The sequence below is a fragment of the Pholis gunnellus genome, assembly GCF_910591455.1.
Source record: "Pholis gunnellus genome assembly, chromosome: 14".
Taxonomy (NCBI): Eukaryota; Metazoa; Chordata; class Actinopteri; order Perciformes; family Pholidae; genus Pholis; species Pholis gunnellus.
This window is the reverse complement of record NC_136541.1, coordinates 20,429,082-20,456,538: the sequence shown is the minus strand read 5'-3', so window position 1 is coordinate 20,456,538 and position 27,457 is coordinate 20,429,082. Positions and strand designations below refer to the sequence as shown.

The 27,457-nt window shown below is 40.2% G+C and overlaps 1 protein-coding gene across 7 annotated transcripts; it reads right to left on the bottom strand.

The window, feature by feature from the left end:
* Window positions 1-660: 660 nt before the first annotated feature.
* LOC306706357 (NLR family CARD domain-containing protein 3-like) lies at window positions 661-22,577 on the bottom strand. 7 transcript variants are annotated; one of them, XM_079173400.1, is made up of 10 exons: window positions 22,525-22,571; window positions 22,155-22,210; window positions 17,534-17,819; window positions 15,264-17,043; window positions 14,990-15,163; window positions 14,347-14,520; window positions 9,285-9,458; window positions 7,109-7,282; window positions 3,123-3,296; window positions 661-1,723 (listed from the first exon to the last, which is right to left on the bottom strand). In XM_079173400.1, exons 1-10 carry the CDS (start codon window positions 22,544-22,546, stop codon window positions 1,714-1,716), a joined length of 3,024 nt encoding a protein of 1,007 aa, XP_079029526.1. In that variant the 5' UTR covers window positions 22,547-22,571; the 3' UTR covers window positions 661-1,713. The 7 variants fall into 7 exon arrangements, with proteins under 7 accessions (XP_079029526.1, XP_079029527.1, XP_079029531.1 ...); XM_079173401.1 differs by lacking the exon at window positions 22,155-22,210 and having other exon boundaries at window positions 22,525-22,577; XM_079173405.1 differs by lacking the exon at window positions 14,347-14,520.
* Window positions 22,578-27,457: the final 4,880 nt, after the last annotated feature.

Here is a 27,457-nt window from a genome sequence, read left to right as displayed (position 1 = left end):
GAGCAACTCACTCAGTAGTTACAGAAAAGGATCTTCCAAATCCAAAACTTAGAGGTCAATATGTTTATTCTCTGGGAGCTTCAGGACTAAGATTTACTGTCCTTATGACACGTGTTCATCATGATGGCTCCACTCATTAGAACTAAACATGCATTTTGGTCCTCGCAATGTTGTCCTGTAAATCTGCTAGGGAGAGATATTATGTTGAGCCTAGGCATTGGCCTGATATCTACACCAGATGGCCCTAAAGTTGTTCACAATCCAACTAACAATGTGTCAATGATACAGTACAGTCCAAATGCTCACGCATGTGAACTTAATGTCTCCAGTACACTTACATTGCACCACACACGTGTCCCATGGCCCTGACTCTGATTATGAACATATCTTTTATCAGTGGCTGAATGATCCTCTCCAGTGTTCTACTCTGTTTTGGTCCACAGAGAGAAGTGCTGTTTCAGTGAGATCGACCCCCGCACAACAGCGTGTGTTCCTGGTTGACGATTCCTACCCACACATCTCTCTGTCCAAATCAGCAAATGACCAGTGGAGAAACCTGGGTCCTAAAATGCTCTTCTAATGCTCTCCCAGGAGAAGAGCTCTCTGACCTCATGGAGACTACGCAGACACCCTCAGAGACCAGCAACACTGGACTTTGGTTGGAATGTACAAAATACAAACCAGTTTTATTTGGTTTTTCAATAAAAAGAAGATTAAAAGTTAGAAAAAAAGGGTAATATGAAAAGAAAAGAAAAGGCAAAGTTCAAAAGTTCAGGTCACAACTAAACATTAGTAAATCATTGGATGAAGCTGTTAACGTCGTCTTACAGTTCATGACAGACTTCTTGAGGTTTGCACTTATTTCTAAGGTTCCTGTCTGGTCTTCCTGGTGGAACATCAGTCAGGGTGTCTCCTAAACAGTTACCATGGTTACAGCATCTGACCTTACATCCTGTTTCCTTTGCTGACTGACAAAGATCAGAGCAAAGTATGTCAAACCAAGATCATCTCATTAAATCATCTCAACCAATTATGCTTCACAAAGCACGTCTGATATCACATCGATAAATGACTGAAAGTCACTCAAACATCATCATCATTAAATGACCACTCAGCAATAATATAAATCACAGAAGTAAAATCATGACAGATTCATCGTACTTAAAATAGCTGTAAAGCACCATGTACATCATGACTACTGGTGGTGCCCCCTATTGAGCGTTTTAACAATAGTTTTACAAATGTGGTTGAACATTATCATGAAACAAAACAAATTTCCAGTCGATGGGACTTCTGGTGTGAGGGGCGTGGCTTTTCAAACATCGCATTTTGGGATGTTGATTACAGCGCCACCATGTGGCCGATCTGAGTCATATGTCTTGAGAAGCACATGAACATCATTTCTAGTTATTGTTCGAAGTTTCATTTTTCTACCTCATTTCAGCTCACAGGAGTTTGAGCTGAAGCGGCAGACAACAAATATGAACCCTGACAAAAATAATCAGTAGAATTTCAAAAGGTCCTCGGGCCCTAAATAAGAATAAATCTGCTGTTATATGAGGCTCTATGTCTTTATATGTGAGAGGGTGTCAGACTTTAGTCTTTTAAAAGTCTTCTGGTGTTTGGTACACTAAATAAAATCCAGGTGGAGGTGGTGGAGCAGTCTCCAGTCTCCAGATGCTCTCTGGATCATCAGGACTCAGCTGACAGAGATCACTTCCACCTGATGAGAGAAGAAGAAGACAAGAGAATAGATGAATCAGTGTTTCCAGAGACTCCCTTCATCAGCCGTCAGTCAGTGACGCAGCACATCCAGTAGAAAGAGCAGCTTCCTCTCAGCTCTCATGTTAAGCTCCAAGCTCACACACCTGCAGACACTTTGGGCCTCCAGTCTGTTGACTCTGCAGGTTTCACTGAAATAAAGTGCTGAGAGTCCTGAACGCATCATGACTGCAGAACCAGAGAGGTGTTCACTGCTCACTGTAAAGATGGATTTAACCCTGTTATGCTGCGTTCACAACAATTGCCAAGCAGACTATTCACGCGACGCGATTACATAAAAAGTAAATGCAAAGACGCTAATAGACGTAAATTTGTGCCAATGAGACGAAAGACGCGATGCAAATTTAAATATTTCCAATGGAGTAAGAAACACACGTGAGGCTGTGTCGTTAAAGCCTTTCAGCGTTGAGATTCTCCTCCTTCATCACTGACGTCCTGACGCTGTTGAATCACAAATGGAGGATAAACATATTGTATCCGTCTGTGTTCACCCAGAGCTCTACGATACCTCAACAGAGACCAAACTATGTGTATAAATGTATATAATAGTATGAACCAAAGACTGTCTACGGTACAAACAATAACCACGCTGACCTATTTACGCCTAGATGATGGAGCAGCTACAATGTTAGCATAGCCTAGCATTGATTGATCCAAACTCCATTCAGAAAACAACCATTTTAACAGTTGTTAGCTTGTCATCTTGTGGACAGACCTGACAAAGCATGAATTCAGACTTTTTATAAATCAACATCATGATATAGTTATTTCAGCATCCTTTGAATGTTTGTTGAACTTAAATCACAGCTGAATCTGTTTATTTTGGGTTCATACAGCTGTAGTAAACCAGCCGACGAGTGTCTGGATAGATACAGTGAATACAGCCTCCAGATGATGTTATGAACGAGACATGATGGAGTTTGGTTTCAGATATCTGGGACTTCCTCAACTTGTACAAAGCAGCACTAGTGGTTATTTCAGCCATGATTGATGATTGACTACATGTAACGCTGGTTCTATGAAGTGAGAGCCAGTGATGTGCAGGCTTCAGTCAGACTGATCTCAGAGCTGTGACAAAGATGAACTGATCAACAGTTTGATAGTTTGATGAATGAGGACCACTGTCTCTAAACATCCGATGATGCCGTCAGCTGTTAACAAGCTTCACTTCCTGTAGACGTGAACAACAACACATCGACTCAAACACAATCACAACACGCTTGTGACTCATCTGATTGGCTGACTGCTCTCTCCCTCTCGTCCAATCCTGAAGCCTGTGGATCTGTGTTTGGTACAATACTGCTGAAACCAGCATGGACTGACTCCAACCCTCTACTGACCTCAGAGTCTCCAGTCTACAATGTGGAATCTTCTTAAGATCAGACAGCAGCTTCACTCCTGAAGCCTTCAGGTTGTTTTCACTCAGATGCAGTTTTCTCAGATGGGAGGGGTTTGACTTCAGAGCTGAGCCCAGAGAAGAACATCCTTCCTCTGTGATCTCACAGCGTGACAGACTTCAAACACACAAAACAACACACAGAGTTTCTTATATCGACACACAATGAATCATTATTTTCATCATCAACATGAGAGGCTTTCATTTCGGTTTCATCTTCTTTTGTAAACAGACATTTTGTGAAAATCCTGTCACTGTAAAGACATTTAAAATCATTGATCAGTATTGATCCAGATTCTTCAGAGCGGATCAGAAAATAAAATATTATTATTAACAAAATATATTGAAAAATACCAAATGCTCTGAAAAAAAGTCAGCATCAGAAATGTTAAAAAAAATTACTTTAGCAGGTATTTTCATAAAAATAAAAGAAAAATGGTTCTTTACGTGTGATTCAATTAAACTTTCTTTCTTTTAATGATGAACATTGAGTCTCAAGTATAGTATACATTGTATATTTATCAAGTATAGTATATATAGTGTATTTATCAAGTATAGTATATATAGTATATTTATCAATTATAGTACAGTCTAGTAAAGGGGTCACTAATAGGCGGACCGCGGTCCGGTTCCGGTCCTAAACGCCGTTGTATGTGGACCCAGATCTAAAACCGATAATTGATCGATAAGTATGTGAGTCAGAGAAGTTATTTCACATCGCATTCTCTAAGAAGAGAAATGTGGACCAGAGAGACCAGAGTCTTTAGCCAAGAATAGACAGACTCATATATCTTCATTCTTCCTACAGGCAGTTCAAAACCAGTACGTCTCATATGTTCAGAGACAGCGTGTGAAGCGTCACTATAGACAAATCACAACTCTTTTGAGCAAACGTACCCACTCAAATCCCAAATGAAGGTGCAAAAAATAAATGATCTAAGAGCCCAAAATGATCAGAATCCTAATGCATTCATTCACTGCCCAACAATAATGTTAACAGAGAAGAATAGAGCTGAAACAAGTGATTTGGTACTTTATTTTAAGAGTCACATTTTTCAAAATGAATAATAATGAATAATGCCTTTTTATTGTCATATACACATACACAAAATGTGACCTCTACATTTGACCCATCCCTAGGGAGCAGTGGGCTGCTGAGAAAGCGCCTGTGGAGCAGTTAGAGGTTCAGTGTCTTGCTCAAGGACACTTCGGCACATGGCACGTCCCAGCCAAGGATCGATTCGTCGACCTTGCGGTTACTGGACAACCCTCTTAACCCAGTGTGCCACAGCCACACAAAAAGCTTACTGATATGTATTTAACTTTATAATTCAGCCACATTTTACTTGAAATAAGAGAACATTTATTTATTATTAGAGTATATATTATTTATAATGAATCCAGTTCAATTTGAAATCTGACAATAAATATTGTTTGTATTATTCAGTTGAACTTTCTTTATTTGATTTGACAGTCAGATGTTGATGACATACAGACGTTAATACAACTGTTGGCTACTTCAATATACATGGGACTAAATCACAGCGCAAGTTAAGACATTATTTGGTGTTCCGGACCGCTGGATGAGGAAATTCTCTCTAACTGGACCTCGCTGAACCTTAATTAAATACCCCTGGTCTAGTATATTCAATTAACTTGTTATGTCTCTTTGTAGTCTTTATGTGTCTCTTTGAGTGACATTTCGTAGGTGAAGGTCAGGGGTATTTGAACGAAAATGAAGGTTTCAGAAAGTTACCACGAGTCACGTTAACTATTAAAGGTAAACATGTTACATTTTTGGTTGACTCAGGAGTTATTCCAATCAGTGAAACGGACACAAAGCCCTTGTCCTGTACATTAGAGAGCATCACAGTTAAACATTAATCTCTGCTGTCTGATCACTGCCCGATACATTTAGTAGGTAGAGAAGTTATGTATGATGGACATTCATTGGACAAAGAATATCGCTGCTGTCTCTGTTTCTCTGTCTCCCACACAATGTGAGTTGTTTAAGGGGGAGTTCACACGTGTCCTTGGTACGAGGCCCATTAATGGAGTGGAATGACATGTCTGACTGTCCGCATATTCAGACCCAGACTCACTGACTTCAGTCCCACAGAGGATCCTGGTAACTGTCCCGTACAGGTTATAATCCCTTTCTTCAACTGTCTCATCAAAGCCAATAAGAACACCACTTAAATACAGTTAGTATAAATGTTTTAGAACATTTTACCTCTTTTATTACATCTCAAATGTTCATGAAAACATGATGACGTGATGAGCTGGCCCTCTACATTAAATAATATGAATATCACTGTATTCACTTGAGTTGTTAACTGACATTAGGGAACGTAAAAGAACTGCAACAATAAATGTTTGTGTTTCGTTGGGTTATTATTGTGGGATATTTATTTTATATTTTTATTTTTATTCTATTTAATTATTATTTAGTTGGGTTATTATTTCATTATTTTTATTGTTGTCTAGCTTCAGCAGGGATTTCTCCATCCTGCAACATCTGACTCGTCTCCAACGCCGACTGTTTTTCATCCCGTAGATGAGCAGGACTTTGAAAGTGACATTTCTGTTTAATACTCATGTTGATTATTACAGCTCGCTATCTGAGAAATATGATCTCACAAAACAGCTCGTGCTTTCTTTTTTTTTCTTTTTTACTTGATAAAGGAATCAATTAAATTGACGGTTGATTCAGAATGTTTGTTATGGTAATATCAATACTTGATGATAGAATTTCTTACAAATTGTTTAAATTGTTTTATTGTTTGTTATGAAACTCACTGATATGTTGTCTCATGAGTTGTTAACTGAGGACAGTAGACAGTCCACAAACACAGGCATAAGATAACCAACCAATGAAACAATGACTGTTAAAACATAGAAGGCACAAAAGCGTAAAGTACATGGACCTGAAGAGCAGCGGAAGGTTCTAACATGATTCTAGTATGAGTGACGTGAGTCACTCAAGGGGGAATGTGGGAGAACAATGTATCCATGTCTATTCACATTCATCCTGTGATAATGGCCGGTATCATTGTCACATGTTATTCACGTCACTGAGACAGGGAGTCTAGTATAGCGGCCTTGGAGCCCGGGTGAAGGTAGAGGGGGGATAACGTAGATGAACAAGTAGGGCAAGATTTCTGATGCAGGGGAAGAACGGGAGCCGGTCGCTGTGACGGGCGGCCAGAAGCCAAATCAGGAGAAGACGAGTTGGGAAGGAGACGGTGGTTAATCAAAGAACCCTCTGTTATGACTTGTCTGAGGTACACAGTGTAACTTGTCTAGGTGAGAGTTCAGAGGAGGACATCTCCAAAGGGGGGAGACTTAGGGTAGAATGGAGGTATAAATAATGAACAGTGCTATTGTGGAGTTAGTTGACTCCGGACAGCTCGGTTTACTTGTATACTTTGTGATGCAAATAAATCTGCGTGATCTGAATGAAATCCAATCTCTCCGGTGTTCTGTTGGTGTTCGTTACTGAGTTCCTAACAGTGAGATCCTGTGGTGTCAGATAGATAACAGTTACTGAGCCAACCGTTAGCTAAAGTCAAAGAAGCGGCTCAACGAGGAAAAAAACACAACAGTAGTCTTTTTGTGTCTCTTTGTAGTCTATATGTGTCTCTTTGAGTGACATTTCGTAGGTAAAGGTCAGGGGGGCCCCTGACCCTTTGGGCCCCTGGGCCTGTGCCTGGTAGGCCTGTTCAGTAATCCATCCAACAGCAGCATGAAGCCACACAAGTTGTACATTTCATGATTGTAGAGGATGACATGCAGACAACGAGGCAGCTGATGTGAAGTGGAACATATTACCAGAAAATGTATCACTTTATGGATCTATACGTAGATAAATCAAATAGAGTTATTGATGAAACATGAAGGTGATGCACTAGCAGCAGACAGTGAACCCACCTCAGAGTCTCCAGTCTACAATGTGGACTCTCCAGAAAACCACTCAGCAGCTTCACTCCTGAATCCTTCAGGTTGTTGTTGCTCAGATCCAGTTCTCTCAGATGGGAGGGGTTTGACTTCAGAGCTGAGCCCAGAGAAGAACAGCCTTCCTCTCTGATCTGACAGTGTGACAGACTGCAAACACACAAAACAACACACAGAGTTTCTTATATTGATACACAATGAATCATTGTTTTCATCATCAACATGAGTGGCTTTCATTTTGGTTTCTTCTTCTTTTGTCAACAGCAATTTTGTGAAAATCATGTCACTGTAAAGACATTTAAAATCATTGATCAGTATTGTTCCAGATTCTTCAGAGCTGATCAGAAAATGAAATATTATTATTAACAAAATATATTGAAAAATACAAATGCTCTGAAAAAATTCAGCATCAGAAATGTAAAGCAGTTATTTTTCTAAAAGTTAAAAAAAGGTTTGGTTCTTTAAGTTTGGTTCAATTAAACTTTCTTTTTTTTAATGATGAACATTGAGTCTTAAGTATAGTATACATAGTATATTTATCAAGTATAGTATATATAGTATATTTATCAAGTATAGTACACTCTAGTAAAGGGGTCACTAATAGGTGGACCGCGGTCCGGTTCCGGTCCTAAACGCCGTTGTATGCGGACCCAGATCTAAAACCGATAATTGATCATTAATAATTCATAAATTCTAACAGAGCGCTTCTATTTTTACCGTCACAGCTTTTCCAGCCTTTACGGCACTCGGTCAGAGGTCCAGGAAACACACAGACCAAGTGCATATGTTGTAAATCATAGATGTGTATTCCTAGAAGCTTCACAACTCCAGTGACATTTGCAGACACACGAGAGAGAGACCCAACAGTCAGAGAAGTATGTGAGTCAGAGAAGTTATTTCACATCGCATTCTCTAAGAAGAGAAATGTGGACCAGAGAGACCAGAGTCTTTAACCAAGAATAGACAGACTCATATATCTTCATTCTTCGTATACAGGCAGTTCAAAACCAGTACGTCTCATATGTTAAGAGACAGCGTGTGAAGCGTCACTACGAGACAAATCACAACTCTGTTGAGCAAACGTACCCACTCAAATCCCAAATGAAGGTGCAAAAAATGATCAGAATCCTAATGCATTCATTCACTGCCCAACAATAATGTTAACAGAGAAGAATAGAGCTGAAACAAGTGATTTGGTACTTTATTTTAAGAGTCACATTTTTCAAAATGAATAATAATGAATAATGCCTTTTTATTGTCATATACACATACACAAAATGTGACCTCTACATTTGACCCATCCCTAGGGAGCAGTGGGCTTCTGAGGAAGCGCCTGGGGAGCAGTTAGGGGTTCAGTGTCTTGCTCAAGGACACTTCGGCACATGGCACGTCCCAGCCAAGGATCGATCCGTCAACCTTGCGGTTACTGGACAACCCTCTTAACCCAGTGTGCCACAGCCACACAAAAAGCTTACTGATATGTATTTAACTTTATAATTCAGCCACATTTTACTTGAAATAAGAGAACATTTATTTATTATTAGAGTATATATTATTTATAATGAATCCAGTTCAATTTGAAATCTGACAATAAATATTGTTTGTATTATTCAGTTGAACTTTCTTTATTTGATTTGACAGTCAGATGTTGATGACATACAGACGTTAATACAACTGTTGGCTACTTCAATATACATGGGACTAAATCACAGCGCAAGTTAAGACATTATTTGGTGTTCCGGACCGCTGGATGAGGAAATTCTCTCTAACTGGACCTCGCTGAACCTTAATTGAATACCCCTGGTCTAGTATATTCAATTAACTTGTTATGTCTCTTATGTGTCTCTTTGTAGTTTTTTTGAGTCTCTTTGAGTGATATTTCGTAGGTAAAGGTCAGGGGGCCCCTGACCCTTTGGGCCCCTGGGCCTGTGCCCGGTAGGCCTGTTCAGTAATCCATCCAACAGCAGCATGAAGCCACACAAGTTGTACATTTCATGAGTGTAGAGGATGACATGCAGACAAGAGGCAGCTGATGTGAAGTGGAACATATTACCAGAAAATGTATCACTTTATGGATCTATACGTAGATAAATCAAATAGAGTCATTGATGAAACATGAAGGTGCTGCACTAGCAGCAGACAGTGAACCCACCTCAGAGTCTCCAGTCTACAATGTGGACTCTCCAGAAAACCACTCAGCAGCTTCACTCCTGAATCCTTCAGGTTGTTTCCTCTCAGATCCAGTTTTCTCAGATGGGAGGGGTTTGACTTCAGAGCTGAGCCCAGAGAAGAACATCCTTCCTCTGTGATCTGACAGTGTGACAGACTGCAAACACACAAAACAACACACAGAGTTTCTTATATTGATACACAATGAATCATTATTTTCATCATCAACATGAGTGGCTTTCATTTTGGTTTCATCTTCTTTTGTCAACAGACATTTTGTGAAAATCCTGTCACTGTAAAGACATTTAAAATCATTGATCAGTATTGTTCCAGATTCTTCCGAGCGGATCAGAAAATAAAATATTATTATTAACAAAATATATTGAAAAATACAAATGCTCTGAACAAATTCAGCATCAGAAATGTAAAGCAGTTATTTTCCTAAAAGTTAAAAAAAGGTTTGGTTTTTTAAGTTTGGTTCAATTAAACTTTCTTTCTTTTAATGTTGAACATTGAGTCTCAAGTATAGTATACATAGTATATTTATCAAGTATAGTATATATCGTATATTTATCAAGTATAGTACAGTCTAGTAAAGGGGTCACTAATAGGTGGACCGCGGTCCGGTTCCGGTCCTAAACACCGTTGTATGCGGACCCAGATCTAAAACCGATAATTAATCATTAATAATTCATAAATTCTAACAGAGCGCTTCTATTTTTACCGACACAGCTTTTCCAGCCTTTACGGCACTCGGTCAGAGGTCCAGGAAACACACAGACCAAGTACATGTGTTGTAAATCATAGATGTGTATTCCTAGAAGCTTCACAACTCCAGTGACATTTGCAGACACACGAGAGAGAGACCCAACAGTCGGAGAAGTATGTGAGTAAGAGAAGTTATTTCACATCGCATTCTCTAAGAAGAGAAATGTGGACCAGAGAGACCAGAGTCTTTAACCAAGAATAGACAGACTCATATATCTTCATTCTTCCTACAGGCAGCTCAAAACCAGTACGTCTCATATGTTCAGAGACAGCGCGTGAAGCGTCACTACGAGACAAATCACAACTCTTTTGAGCAAACATAACCACTCAAATCCCAAATGAAGGTGCAAAAAATAAATTATCTAAGAGCCCAAAATGATCAGAATCCTAATGCATTCATTCACTGCCCAACAATAATGTTAACAGAGAAGAATAGAGCTGAAACAAGTGATTTGGGACTTTATTTTAAAACCTCTTGGACCCAAGCGAGATTTTTAATCGAAGAGAGCGTCGTAGAAATCAAAGTTCATAAAGAAATATATAAAAGAAATTACATTTTTTTTTTTATTTTAATCGAAAAAAAGTCTCCTTAATGTTATCATGTTAACAATATTATACACTGCAAACACCGTTAGAAACTATTCTACTAACTAACTAAGAAGATTCGCCACAATATCATGCATTTCACGCCAGAAACCGCAAGACAACAACTCAGAGAATGCTTCGTAAATCTCGGCCATAGCGTCTCCCCCGGCATATCACACCACTAACAGCATTAGCGCTTCACACAGAGTTCAACGGTATCGTCCACATTGCTCTCCGTCAAAGCGTTCAGGAGTTACAGCTAACAAGCCACAGAATGCACAACTCCCACACTGCGAAATATTATAACTGTATCATACCTTGAGTCGGTTGTGAGGGCCAAAACGGTGAAATCCGCAATTATTCCTTATTGTTGGAATGCTGTTAAGCATTCCAAGTATTGTTATCCTCTTCTTTATTGTTGGAATGCTTTTAAGCATTCCAAGTATTGTTATCCTCTTCTTTATTCTTCTTATTATATTTCTTCCGTAGCATGCTTCTGCTCCTTCATATTTTAAGCTACAGAAACCGTTCGAATATCAAAATGTTCAGCTCTTTAAGGACCTTTATGCTATGACTTTTAATATTTCTAATCTTTAAACTTTTTGAATTATTAAGCTTTTTGCAACTTTTTTTTGAATGGGTTTCTATGGGGAATATTTTCAAATATTTCAAATAATTCAAATAATTCTTCAACTTTCAAATCCTTCAACTTCCTCATACTTTCAGCTACAGACACCATTTCAACTTTAAAATACAGAGAAAATCTTAAGCTATTATTGTATGTTATAATCTTTTTAATATCTTTTATACTTTTTGAACTGTCCCATTTTAACTTTTATGCTTTTTTCAGTCCTCTTCTGCCTTTATAATGGGTGTGTATTGCGCAGCTTAGAGTGCGTGATGTCACCGCTAGAGTGAAGAGCAGCTTCAGATTCTTGTGAAAAAAATATTTGTCTTTTGCCTTCGACTCCACAATTTACACTCTTCATATATATTTTTTAGTTCATACAGTAGCTAATCCTGTCTTCTCGTTAAAAAGTGATTGTGGAATCCCACAGATTTACACATTGGCAGAAAATCACTTAATTGAGAGGAAAAACCAACTTTCTGCTCCATAGAGACCAATGTTAAATCTGACCACTCATTTCTCAAAGAAAGCAGACAGTACCAGTTTTGTATATTGCGCCGGAGCTCACATTTTTAAGACCACCAACATAAAAAACACATCATCGCGTTCGGCAGAGTCTTATCTTTCTCACGGTATCCATATTTTATTTATTAGTCTCATGGTTTTGGTATAAAGGGCATATGTTCGACAGGTAGTTTTGTTGAAAATCGCTGTTCACTCTAATCTCTCACACAGGTGCTGCAATCACCAACCAGTGCACCCAAGCACACAGGTGTTTCTATGAGCTCGTTAGTGATGTTTATAAACATAAAGAGGCACTGAGACACACACGCACACATGACTTGGAGATATGCGTGATGCTGCTCAGCCAATCAAATATGGGTATTCTGACAAGTTTCCTGATTCCAGTGAGATGTACACACACCATGACACAAGTGGGCGAGACGAGGAAAGACCTGGCAGAGCAGGACAATAGTTACTTCAGCTGTAAATGTTAAAACATAGGACAATCTCCAAATGAGAATGATTGCCAGAGAGATCAGAGTGTCTGTCTGTCTCTCTCTGTCTGGTTATCTCTGTCTGTCACTCTCTCCCTCCGTCTGTCTGTGTCTCACTCTCTCTCTCTGTCTGTCTCTGTACACACACGACATGGAGGGATTGTTAGATGTCCTGCCTGTCTGTCTCTCTCTCATACTCACTCAATACATATAACTGTCTGTCTGCCTGTCTCACTCACTCACTCAGTACATATAACTGTCTGTCTGCCTGTCTCACTCACTCACTCAGTCCATATAACTGTATGTCTGCCTGCCTGTCTCTCTCTCACACTCAGTCCATCTAACTGTCTGTCTGCCTGCCTGTCTCTCTCACACTCACTCAGTCCATCTAACTGTCTGTCTGCCTGTCTGCCTGTCTCTCTCTCACACTCACTCAGGCCATCTAACTGTCTGTCTGCCTGTCTTTTTCTCACTCTCTCACACTCATTCACTCAGTCTCTCTCTCTCTGTCTCTCTGTTTTCTGTGTCTCTCTCTCTCATACAGTCATTCAGGTCTTAGAGATTTTGAGAGGACTTTTCCCTTTTTTAAGCTACAGAAACCGTTCGACTATCAAAATGTTCAGCTCTTTCAGGAGAGGGCTGATAGAACTTTGCACATTTGTAATCTTTAAATCTTTTGAATTATTAAGCTTTTTGCAATTTTTTTTTAATTGGATATCTATTTTCAGCAATAAACAAACAGACAGAGACGAGGAAAATGCATCCAGGAGAGATATGAGAGGTCATAATGATGCCAAACAGCTCTGTTAGGATAGATTGTACAACATGAGTGATAAACAAAGTGAAATATAGTGAAATGTATATAAAAGTACAATGGAACAGCTGCAGATTCTCGTACGAAAATAAGAATTTGGCATGGTTTTTTTTAGATAAACACCTATAACTGGGGTTTGCTTCACTTTATTTACAGCAAATCTTTTTGTGAGGCACCTGCACCCTTTGTGCTATGAATTGGGAATGTTTTTAGGCTAGCCAGGGCCTCATTTAATAAATTGCAGTGCTTTTTCTTCAGACGAACCTGGGAATTTGCTGTGTTCAGCTACTATTAACCAGTAATATATACACAATGTTTACTCATCTCACAATCCCGAGTGTTATTCAAGCATCAACATTTTTAAAATAGACCTTGTAAATACAGAATTGTAGTCTCTTTTGTATTGGTTACAATTTTCGAGAAGAGGCCTAAAAAAAGGCTTGGGGTTCAAGAGTTATTAATTGATTAAAACATGATGCGATCATATTTAATCATACTGTTGTGTTTACAGAAGAGATATAATGTAGTTGTATATAATATGAGCAACAATTTGGACCTGCTCAAAGATCTGGAGCCAAGATTAGGGACCACTGTTTGTATATTAACTGTTAAATCACTGACAAGTAGTTAGTGGATGAAAAAGTGTTCAGATCCTCACTGTAGTAAACGTACTAATACCATACTGATGAAACAATAATCCACTATGAGTAAAATACCTGTATTCAAAACCTTAGTCAAGTATGTTATTATCAGCAAAATGTACTTTAAGTGCAGAAAGTAAAAGTACCCGTGCAGTAAAATGTACATTATTTGCCCCTGACCTGTATTGCAATCTGAAAATCTTCCCCTGACGTCTGTGTCAGTGATATCCGGTTTATCCAAAGACAGCATTGTAACCAATCAGATGAAGAGATACAAAGGAGACCGGGTCCGCCCACTTACTGTCAAAAAGAAAAAGCAGAAAAAAGACTCGCGAGCGAACAGGTTAAAGCTTCTCGAGCGACTTTTGCTCGCGCGAGAAGGACTTTTGCTCGCGGAGTGATATAAAAGCGCTCGTCAAAGTAAAATACGCGCGCGCGTGGATCTCATTTGCGCTCTCGGATTTTGGCAGTGATTTGCCTTCATACAGCTGATGTGAAGTGGAACATATTACCAGAAAATGTATCACTTTATGGATCTCTACGTAGATAAATCAAATAGAGTTATTGATGAAATATGAAGGTGCTGCACTAGCAGCAGACAGTGAACCCACCTCAGAGTCTCCAGTCTACAATGTGGACTCTCCAGAAAACCACTCAGCAGCTTCACGTCTGAATCCTTCAGGTAGTTTCCTCTCAGATCCAGTTTTCTCAGATGGGAGGGGTTTGACTTCAGAGCTGAGCCCAGAGAAGAACAGCCTTCCTCTGTGATCTCACAGAATGACAGACTGCAAACACACAAAACAACACACAGAGTTTCTTATATCGATACACAATGAATCATTATTGTCATCATCAACATGAGTGGCTTTCATTTTGGTTTCATCTTCTTTTGTAAACAGACATTTTGTGAAAATCCTGTCACTGTAAAGACATTTTAAAATCATTATTACAGTGAAAATAAGTTATTCCGATGTAGTGGATTGCTCTAACAAACTAAAACTACCACTTAATAAACCGTCCTGGTTCCGAAAGGATGTTCATGTTGGTTGGACAAGCCATTCAACACTTTGATCCCGAGCAGGATAGTGGCCAGTTCACCATTCAGTTTCCACCATTATTTCCAAACGCATATTAGCAGAGACACTAGTAGACATTGTTATCCCACAGTAACATGTTGGTAACACCACCATGAACTTAGAAGATCCGACACTTAGACCACTGCGTCACCTTTGTAGTAAATCACCTGACCCTGACCTGAGAGTTTCAAGTGTACAGTGTGGACTCGCCAGTCCAGCAGAGAGCAGCTTCACTCCTGAGTCCTGCAGGTTGTTGTTATTCAGGTCCAGCTCTTTCAGACTAGAGGACTGTGAGCTGAGGACTGAGGACAGAGCTTCACAGCTTCTCTGTGAGAGATTACATCCGCTCAGCCTAGGGGAGGAACAGGGATTAATACAAACAAAATGTTTAATCAAAGTCAAATATCAAACGTATTTCGTAATGGTAATGTATCCGTAGTGTATCTGCCTACAGAGCTTTGTTGGAGGCTTTGACCACTGGCAGCAGCCTCAAAAGAGCCTCCTCTGAAGCAGAGTATTTTTTCAGGTCAAACTCGTCCAGATCTTTTTGTGATGACAGTAAGATGAAGACCAGAGCTGACCACTGAGCAGGAGACAGTTCATCTGTGGAGAGATGTCCTGAACTCAGGGACTGTTGGATCTCCTCCACTAGAGAACCATCATTCAGTTCATTCAGACAGTGGAACAGATTGATGCTTTTCTCTGGAGACACATTCTCACTGATCTTCTCCTTGATGTACTGGACTGTTTCCACATTGGTCTCTGAGCTACTTCCTGTTTGTGTCAGCAGACCATGTAGGAGTTTCTGATTGGTCTCCAGTGAAAGACCCAGGAGGAAGCGGAGGAACAAGTCCAGGTGTCCATTTGGACTCTGTAAGGCCTTGTCCACAGCACTCTGATAGAGATGTTTAGGTTTGTTTCTGAAGAAGCTAGGCCACCAGGAGGACACCAGCAGGTTGACACCAGAGTTGATGAAGGTCAGATGGACATGAAGAGCAGCCAGAAACTCCTGAACAGTCAGATGGACGAAGCAGAACACCTTGTCCTGGTACAGTCTACTCTCCTCCCTAAAGATCTCTGTGAACACTCCTGAGTACACTGAGGCTGCTCTGATATCGATGCCACACTCTCTCAGGTCGGATTCATAGAAGATCAGGTTGCCTTTCTGCAGCTGATCAAAAGCCAGTTTTCCCAGAGAGTCAGTCATCTCCCTGCTCTCTGGACTCCAGTGTGGATCTGTCTCAGCTCCTCCATCATACTTGACCTTCTTCCGTTTGGACTGAACCACCAGGAAGTGGATGTACATCTCAGTCAGGGTCTTGGGCAGCTCTCCTCCCTCTCTGGTCTTCAACACCTTCTCCAGAACTCCAGCAGTGATCCAGCAGAAGACTGGGATGTGGCACATGATGTGGATGCTTCGTGAGGTCTTGATGTGGGAGATGATCCTGCTGGCCTGCTCCTTATCACTGAATCTCTTCCTGAAGTACTCCTCCTTCTGTGGGTCAGTGAACCCTCTGACCTCTGTCACCATGTCGACACACTCAGTAGGGATCTGATTGGCTGCTGCAGGTCGTGTGGTTATCCAGAGGCAAGCAGAGGGAAGCAGTTTCCCCCTGATGAGGTTTGTCAGCAGCACATCCACTGAGGCGGACTCTGTAACATCAGTCAGGATCTCAGTGTTGTGGAAGTCCAGAGGAAGTCGAAACTCATCCAGACCGTCAAAGATGAACAGAACCAGGAACTCTTCAAACCTGTAGATTCCTGCTTCTTTGGTTTCACTGAAGAATTTATGAACAAGTTCCACCAAGCTGTACTTTTTCTCTTTCACCACATTCAGCTCTCTGAAAGTGATTGGAAAGATGAACTGTATGTCCTGGTGGTCTTTGTCTTCAGCCCAGTCCAGAGTGAACTTCTGTGTTAAGACTGTTTTCCCGATGCCAGCCACTCCCTTTGTCATCACTGTTCTGATTGGTTCCTCTCCTCCAGGTGAGGCTTTAAAGATGTCTTCTTGTCTGATGGGTTTTTCTGGTCTGTCTGGTTTGCTGGATGCTGCTTCAACCTGTCTGACCTCATGTTCATCATTGACCTCTGCAGTCCCTCCCTCTGTGATGTAGAGCTCTGTGTAGATCTGATTCAGAAGGGTTTTGTTTCCTGCTTTAGCGATTCCCTCAAACACACTCTGGATCTTCTTCTTCAGGTTAGATTTGAGTTTCCGCTGACACTCAGTAATATCTGGATGATAAAAACAAAGATAAAAATCAATGAGGGGTTGTTTCAGTGAATGAGTCATTTGTAACAAGTGTACACATTTCTGTATTAATGAAATCTATTTATCTCATTTGATAACTAAAGGCTCTGAATAGGTTATTGATTGTAAAATGACTCAGTATCATTTAAAATTAACTTACATGTTGTGCTTCATGTGTGCATGAACTCTGTGGTCTCCAAATAACCAGAAGATTCATTACTTAATTACAGAGGGAATTAATGACGTCCAAGTAGTATCTTACAGTCACACCAGTGTGCTAATTCTAAACATTAGAGGCAACAAAAGAAGGATTGTCTAACTTTGTTTCGTTGCTTTTTCTGAAATTGTCAAATGTATTTTCTCCGGTGGATGTGTTTGGTAGCTTCTTCTGAAAGCCAAGGTGCAACTCGCTTTTTTACATTTAAAGTCTTTGTGAGATGTAAGTTTGAACTTTTTGTTCATACCATGACTTACCTTTGGGTTCTGATTTGGTTTTTGATAAACTCTTCACTAGATCATTCTCACCAATCTTCAATAAAACTGTTCGGGTCACTTTATTAATATTGTCTATGCCGTAGTTGTTGACCATCAGATCCACTGTGTCCGTCCGGACTGCATTCTCCAGTCGACTCTTTGGGATTGCTCGGAAGTCTTCTAGGACCTCCTGCTGCAAAAACCACTTGAATGTGTTAAACTGGTCGGCTCCTAACTTCTCCAAAGTGTCCAAGAGGACCTCTTTAGGTGTCTCCATCTGTCCTCTCTGTCAAGATACAAAAGATATTGTTTCATAATTCTATAATTCTTACATTTTAAAATCATGTGATGAAAGAATAATAATCATGCTGTACATATTCACTGACAATCAGCCACTTAAAGGAGAGGATGAAGGAGATTGCTTGATTGCGTAATGCACATGTGAGGATTAATTACAGGCCTGTGGATGTTTTCTGAGGTATAACAGGAGAATCATAAGACGGCTAACATGTTGTGACTTATTTACAGTCTATTACATACATGTTACAGGGTATTATAGCGTTTTCACTGTTACTACACCATCAGACACACAGGTCCTCTAGGACGGGTTTTGTCCTCTGGGACAGTTGAGACATGAACTGAGCAAACAGGACTCCACTAGTGAAACCAAGTGTGTGTCAGGATTGTTAAGATGGTTGTGTTGTGAACATTCAGAATGTTAACAGTTAAAAATAACTCAGCTTGATCCAACCTGTCAGACCAGTTCAGACACTCAGATTACAAACTTCTGTTGAAACTACTTGAGAAACATGAACATTATATTTCTAAAGATCATTGTTCTTTATCTCAGAGAGAAACTCTACTGCATACAACAAATACATCTTTTGAAACATCGTTCTATTCTCCAGTTAAACAGAGAAACAACACAAAGAGATCAAAGTGATCCTGATGATCAAACGTACAGATTCCTCTGGTAGGATTCTCACCTGCTGAACTCACTTCAGGTCAGTTTACAGACACGTTCCACCTTCATGTGGAGGAAACGCTGGAGAGAAGAAGCTGCTCATGTCCTCCTGTCAGTCCTGGTGTCTGTGTCCATTTGATCTGAGGACGCCGTCACACCCTCATCACTTCAGAGTCCAAGTCTAAAATAAAACCAGTGTGACGTCAAAACCTGTCCAACAGGTGGTAGATGTCAGCCTATCAGAGGTGTTTGTATTTACTCACTCCTCTCCCTCACCTGTAGCTGATTCATGTTGTGTTGTTGAGTGTTGGAGACGGTTATTTTAATGAGTATTATGCTTTCTTAAATCAAGTCAAGTTTTCACTGAGTCCTTCCTTTCCTTTATAACACGTCCTCACAGCGAGCCAATCAGACAAATCACAGATGAGGTGATGTAGTTCTCCTCTCTGTCCACTAGATGATGCTAACTAACCATCTAAAGAGATAAAGATCAGCTCACTTCACAAAGATTTAATGAAGCAGCAGCAACTTGGATCACATGCATGTCTCACTGATGAGACACAATGTGACGTTTACATGTATTTATTTATAAGTGTGTTATTTTGAATAAAGATTTGGTGAAACATGTTCATCAATCACATTCTTCTATCATGATTTGTAACCTACATGTTGTAACATTTCTGAGCAGCAGCTTATAAAAGTTTACAGTCAAAACAATCAGCGTGAACCCGTCAAATAAGCAGAAGATCACATGACGATGAAGAAGTAGAAGAAACATGTGAACATCTCATGTTATCACCAACAGACCATCAAACTGAAGGACTCGGATCAAACTCAGTGCTCCTGTTTCAAATACAAAGTCCAGCTCACATGAGACACTGGAGACACTCTGGATGTTGGATCTGATCCTGGAGCAGTGTCATTAAAGACATGACATTAAGCTCTCATACACGCTCTCTACATGCATATCAATGGATCAGCAGTATGCATCGTGTTCACTCAATTTAAATGATGCAGCTCAAAGTCACAGAGCACAAGTTCACCTCAGGGGGCTTTACCACCGCGCTGCAGCGCTCAAAGAGTTAAAGCGTTTGTTGCAGTCAAAATGCTCACATCTGATTATTTATTTTAATTATAACAAATACTGAAGAATTCAAGATGAGACATAAAACACTGAATTAAAAAGTATAGAAGCTTTTGCTAATTGAATTCAATAAATGGAATGAGACATGAACACACTTGATGAGTGATAACAGAAAGTGGTGACTGTGGTTTCAGAGGTCGTCCTAGGTCGTCCTGCTGTTCATCAGAGTATAAGTGACAGCAGCTGATGTAAAATGGGAGAGTAGCTCTGAAAACAACACTGTTAGGCCTGGACGGTCTGTAGATTATTAAAATGATCACTGGATCTTTAGAGTTTACTATCAAATCAAGACGTTCAAATGAAGTAAAACTGAGATAAAAACGACTCATTATTTAGAGATGTGATGTTTAAAAGTCCCAAATGAACAGGCTTATAGTCAGGAGCAGCAGGTAGCAGAGGTTGCAGAGGGACTGTCATTAAATAGTTGTGGTTAGCACCAGAGGGGTTTGACATAGAGCGTGCTGCTGAGGGTCTGTGACAGGAAGTGATGCTTATAGGAATGAGTTTCTCTAAGGAGAGGATGAAGGAGATTGCTTGATTGCGTAATGCACATGTGAGGATTAATTACAGGCCTGTGGATGTTTTCTGAGGTATAACAGGAGAATCATAAGACGGCTAACATGTTGTGACTTATTTACAGTCTATTACATACATGTTACAGGGTATTATAGCGTTTTCACTGTTACTACACCATCAGACACACAGGTCCTCTAGGACGGGTTTTGTCCTCTGGGACAGTTGAGACATGAACTGAGCAAACAGGACTCCACTAGTGAAACCAAGTGTGTGTCAGGATTGTTAAGATGGTTGTGTTGTGAACATTCAGAATGTTAACAGTTAAAAATAACTCAGCTTGATCCAACCTGTCAGACCAGGGCCCTATTCCTCGTACGTGGTTGAACTAAGTCGATCAAATGTCCTATTATCCAGCTTAAATTAACTCGATGATTGACATCAGGCTATCTCAGTTCCTCAAAGGCTGATCCGCGCTCAAACAGTCTCGTTAATTTGAACCAGATGTCAGACAACAGGATCGTTGCGCGTGCCCGTCCTACTTCAAAAGGGGGAAGCGTCGATCACCGAAACCATGATTTTCTAACAGTACAACGGCAAATAAACGCAAAGAAAGAGCCTCTTTTTACTCCGCTGACGAGCAGGAGATGATCATGAACGCATATGAGGAATTCAAGACCATAATCATGGCGAAATCTAACGCTGCGAGGGCTAGACGAGAAGCATGGCAAAATATCGCAGACGTCGTTAAATGCGCAAGTGTTGGGAAAATGTATAGGTTAATTTTAAGAGCCTCATCACCTCAATCAATCAGATGATATTTCTTTAAATGTGCTGCTGGCAGTAGGCTTAATGGAACGCATCATCCAATGAGATCATATAGCGAAAATAATTATATCAACTCTTTCAGAATAAGTAGATAAAAACAAGCCCAAAGAGTATCTAACTGATACGAATTAATAGATACTTATGAGGATATATGTAGGTGTATGCACGTATGTATTATGTACTATATATATATGTATATATATAGTGTACTAATAATACTGTCATATCATTATGAGTGCTTTCAACCATCATGTAGTTGAACCAGCCATCAAGAGGACACGGGAGCAAGTAAACACTAAGCACACAAACATTATTTAGAATGGTGATCAATACAACATGTGCCATGGTAATGTAATGAACACATCCATAAGTTTCTTAATCGCCAAATAAACTTTATGAACAGCACGGCATGCAGCGGCTTTCCCGATGTTCTCCGCATCACCGACACTGTACAAACATGAACCACTCGCAAAAAAGCGCGAGGCTGTGATACAGTCCGTGAGACAGTAGATGGCGTGTGGTGTTCAATGTACGGCTCGAGAAGGTCTTTAAATAAATGATTCCTTGTCGGCAGAATCGATAGCGCTCGTACAGGAAGTCATCATGATGTGATAACGGATCTTGGCGATCTCGAAGAACTCTCTCCCTATAAAACGCTAATCTGACTAATATCGCTTCCTCATCGATGGATCTCTGAGGAAGGGAGCTGACACTTTTTTCTGGGGGAGTGGCAGCTTATCCAGCGGATCTAGCTCAAGCCTGCTCTGGAGCAGGTTCAGGCTTATGGATGTGTTGCTATGGTGATTTTTCCAAACTTGCTTCGAGGAACCGAAAAGCCTCACTTATGTAATCTCATCCTGAAAATTATCCGGCTAACTCAGTTAGCCACGTACGAGGAAAAGGGCCCAGTTCTGTCACGATTAGGCTTTGCCTCTGTGTTCTGTGTATCTTTGTGTTACTCCACCCTCCTCACTCTACCTGTCAGTCACTCCCTCAGCCTAATTCCCTTCACCTGCCTCTGATCACTAATCAAGCACTTCCCCCTCATCAGCACAACTCCTCTCACCTGTTCTTCCCTCTACTTAAACTCCTGCCCCTCAGTCACTCCTTGCCAGAGCCTTGTATTGTCTACCCGCCTGTTCGGCTTGTCTTTTTCCCGGCTCACTGCCTACCCTGCTGGATTTAACCCCCTCGTCTCGTGTCTCGTCCATGGATTCCCCATCGTGTCCTGTAAGTTGATGATGTTCATTAAAAATACCCTTCTCACGCTACTCTGCCTGGTCTGCGCTTGAATCCTCCACCATGCCCCGTGACAAGTTCAGACACTCAAATTACAAACTTCTGTTGAAACTACTTGAAAAACATGAACATTATATTTCTAAAGATCGTTGTTCTCTATCTCAGAGAGAAACTCTACTGCATACAACAAATATATCTTTTGAAACATCGTTCTATTCTCCAGTTAAACAGAGAAACAACACAAAGAGATCAAAGTGATCCTGATGATCAAACATGTACAGATTCCTCTGGTAGGATTCTTACCTGGAGAGAAGAAGCTGCTCATGTCCTCCTGTCAGTCCTGGTGTTTGTGTCCATTTGATCTGAGGACGCCGTCACACCCTCATCACTTCAGAGTCCAAGTCTAAAATAAAACCAGTGTGACATCAAAACCTGTCCAACAGGTGGTAGATGTCAGCCTATCAGAGGTGTTTGTATTTCCTCATTCCTCTCCCTCACCTGTAGCTGATTCGTGTTGTGTTGTTGAGTGTTGGAGACGGTTATTATAATGTGTATTATGCTTTCTTAAATCAAGTCAAGTTGTCACTGAGTCCTTCCTTTAGTCTCAGTCAGCAGTAACTCCTCAGAGCAAAGGGCCACCAGATCAACTTGTGACCACACTGTGCGTTTACCACGGAGCACTCTGTGTACTTCAGAGCAGATCAGAGCCACATAGCATCACAATGTGTAATACATGGTGGGCACACTCAAGAAGAAACCGAGCCAAGGTTTAGAGAGGCCATCGGCTTTCCACACAATATACAGTTTTAAGGACGACCATTCAACCTCGTCAATGAGCTGGACACTAATAGTGCCATCATGTATTACATAGTGTGATGCTATGTGAGTCAAATTAAATGTGATCATGTCTTTTACTTATTAAACTCAAATGAACTCAACTGTTTGACATCTCTGTGTTGTTGGCTGGTTAAACTCTTCATTTTATGTCTTATCTGTTCTTGTTTGCTCTGATGCGTTTTGTCCACATTGTGTATTTTCACCTCATGACGACATCACAAACATCTGCCTCATTAATTTGCAGCGAGACAAACACGTTTTGAATTGTCAGATTTTAAAAAGGCACCATTTGTTTCAGTCACCATTTATATTCTAAACTGCTCTGAAGTACACAGAGTGCTCCGTGGTAAACGTGCAGTGTGGTCACAAGATGATCTGGTGGCTCTTTGCTCTTAGGAGCGACTGCTGACTGAGTTGTACGTAGTTTAAGTTGAGCCTACAAGACAACACAGTAGCTGATGGTGGTGTAGTGGGAGTGATTCTGATATTATGTGAGTTTGAATCCCGTGAATATGATTTATTTGTATGTATTTGTCTTCTTCTTTTAACTGTGCTACAGAGTTCTTCTACGTGACACATGTTTGCACAAAACAGGCTCCAAAGACGTTTATGTTTTTTTACCAACTTTATTGTTTCAAAGGAAGAGCAACGAGCTCTCTTCCTGTTTCAACATGCAAAACTAAACAATGCGGCATTCACGAGGACAGCTACGTGTTCTCTTCCTGTTTTCAACAGCTGCCATAACTATGACAACAACAGACGCATTGGGCTGAAAGTCACCAGTTAACACGGTCCCTTGTTAAACCGGAGTGTCCCGATGCACTTTAGCACTGAATAAATAATGTGCAGTTGAATCCTCGCAGCCTCAGGTAGAGTAGCCACACCTGGGCGCCGTTCCTCGTACGTGGCTAACTGAGTTAGCTGGATAATTTTCAGGATGAGATTACATAAGTCAGGCTTTTCGGTTCCTCGAAGCAAGTTTGGCAAAATCACCATAGCAACACATCCATAAACTTGAACCTGCTCCAGCGCAGGCTAACTTAAGTTAGCTGGATAAGCTGCCACTCCCCTGGAAAAAAGTGTCAGCTCCCTTCCTCAGAGATCCATTGATGAAGGAGGATATTAGTCAGATTAGCGTTTTATAGGGAGAGTTCTTCGAGATCACCACGATCCGTTATCACATCATGATGACTTCCTGTACGAGCGCTATTGATTCTGCCGACAAGGAATCATTTATTTACGAGACCTTCTCGAGCCGTACATTGAACACCAGAATAACAGAATAAACCAAACATCTTTATTTTTTCAATTGTCATTTATTGCCTCTTGATCAACACATGCTCACTCTTCCATGTAGGTATGTTTAGTTCTTAAATGACACAAATATAACATGTAAATACATGATGTATGTAAATTAACCATAAACATCAAATATCAGATGAAACTAGAAAATGCATTTCCTGCTGAAAATGAATTGCAAAAACATTGCTGAAAATAGATATCCAATTTAAAAAAAAAATTGCAAAAAGCTTAATTCAAAAAGAGAGCGCGAGAGAGAGACAGAAAGATAGATAGATAGAGGGAGAGACTGAGTGTGAGAAAGAGACAGGCAGACAGACAGTTAGATGACTGAGTGAGTGGGAGAGAGAGACAGACAGACAGAAAGGAGGTCTAACAATCCCTCCAAGTCGTGTGCATAGAGAGAGAGAGAGAGAGTGAGACACAGACAGACAGAGGGAGAGAGTGACAGACTGAGAGATATAACCAGACAAAGAAAGACAGACAGACAGACACTCTGATCTCTCTGGCAATCCTTCTCATTTGGAGATTGTCCTATGTTTTAACATTTACAGCTAAAGTAACTATTGTCCTGCTCTGCCAACTCTTTCCTCGTCTCGCCCACTTGTGTCATGGTGTGTGTACATCTCAATGGAATCAGGAAACTTGTCAGAATACCCATATTTGATTGGCTGAGCTGCATCACGCATATCTCCAAGTCGTGTGTGCGTGTGTGTCTCAGTGCCTCTGTGTGTTTATAAACATCACTAATGAGCTCATATAAACACCTGTGTGCTTGGTTGCGCTGGTTGGTGATTGGAGCACCTGTGTGAGAGATTAGACTGAACAGTGATTTTCAACAAAACTACCTGTCAAACATATGACCTTTATACCAAAACCATGAGACTAATCAATAAAATATGGATACCGTGAGAAAGATAAGACTCTGCCGAAGGCGCTGATGTGTTTTTTATGTTTGTGGTCTTAGCAATATACAAAAGTGGTACCGTCTGCTTTCTTTGAGAAATGAGTAGTCAGATTTAACATGGAGTCTAATGGAGCAGAACGTTGGTTTTCCTCTCAATTAAGTGATTTTCTGCCAAAGGTGTAAATCTGTGGGATTCCACAATCACTTTTTAATGAGAAGAACAGGATTAGCTACTGTAAAATCTAAAAAAATATATATGAAGAGTGTAAATTGTGGAGTCGAAGGCAAAAGACAAATATTTTTTTCACAAGAATCTGAAGCTGCTCTTCACTCTAGCGGTGACATCACTCACTCTAAGCTGCGCAATACACACCCATTATAAAGGCAGAAGAGGACTGAAAAAATCATAAAAGTTAAAATGGTACAGTTCAAAAAGCTGAATTATGCGGCAATAGCTCAGGATTTTCTCAACAGTTTAAAGTTGAAATGGTGTCTCTAGCTGAAAGTATGAGGAAGTTGAAGGATTTGAAAGTTGAAGAAGTTTAAGAGGATTTGAAAATATTCTCCATAGAAACCCATTCAAGAAAATGTGCAAAAAGCTTAATAATTCAAAACGTTTAAATATTTGAAATATGAAAAGTCATAGCACCCCTCTGCTGAAAGAGCTGAACATTTTGATATTTGAACGGTTTCTGTAGCTTAAAAAATGTGGAAGGGAGAAATATTCTTGGAAAGCTTAACAGCATTCCAACAATAAAGATTTGAAGAACAATACTTGGAATGCTTAAAAGCATTCCAACAATGATCTCATTCGGGCAGAACAGAGCACAGCAGACGACCTGAGACGGGACACACAGGGCTTAAATACACCGGCGAGGTGCAGGTGATGAGACACAGCAGGGTTCGATCAGGGGCGGGGGCAGATAAGGACAGGAAGTGAACACCGGGCACAAGAGGCAGGGAAAGTCTTAATAAAACGGAAGAAACAAAACCCAAAACCGTGACAAATGTGCTATTTATGATTTATTGTATTTGATAAACCATCTTCTCACCCTTTTTGTCACATTTTTCTAAATATCTGTTCCTTGTTGCAGCCTTCTGTAAACTCTGACCAAGGTTTGGCCCTCGTGTAGCTGGCTAACCTCTGGTCTTCACATCTGGGAGAGGTTTTGCATAGCATTATTTTTTTTAATTCTAAGAGAACAAAATGTTGTTATTTTAGGAAATATTAGTCCAATACTACATACTGACCTTGATTTGTTGCTCTGTAGGTTTCAATCCTCAAAAACAAGACGATAAATAAATGATCCCAGAATCTTCACGCTTCAACCTCACAGAATAAATGAAAAATCTTGAGGCCAGAAAAATTACCACAGTGTACTTTATTGAATGAATTTTGGTAGTTTGTGTTGCATTAGATTCAAATAAAAATTTACAAAAATCCCATATATACAAAAATGCAATTTTGAACATGTTTATCACTCTTGATTTATTTTTACAATAAAATGTACTTTTTCCCCATTGAAATAATTGTTAGCACTTCAGACTTTCATCACACAATGCAACTTACTGAAAAGACCAATTTTTTTTGTCTTAAACATTTGTATCTTTTTTAAATACACCACATACACCACATTTATCATTTTTTTCTCTGTAGTATATCGTCATAGTTACAGCCACCATCATGGTGGCATCAGACCTCTAAAGACACCCTTCACAGTCACAACTCAAAAAGAGAGGAATGTTCTTTTTTAGCGTGTACACTTTGCATACATTTATTTACAGATAAGCTTTTAAGTTGATCATGTTCAACCATCTCTCTAAACAGACATCTGTACAGAATGATTATACAAGTGTGACTGGAATCCCAGCAGTATCCACCTGCTGGTTACTGTGCTTCTACTAAAGCTGAGTTATCTCATCTCTAACTGGTGCACGGATCTTGTTCTGACCATCCAAACTAAATAGTCATTTCTTCTGGTTACACAGCCGTGAGCTGAGAGTGAAGAAGTTTACTCCTCTGTTGTGTTTGGCTGGTATATCCAGACCTCTACAGCAGAGCTTTGATCCGTTACAGCTGGTGAACAGACACAGCCTCGGAGCCAAGACGCTCACAAGAAACACGGCCTGTTCACATCTCAGAGAGCTACAGAGGGCAGAAGAACACGATACATTGCAGCTTTGTGCTGGAGT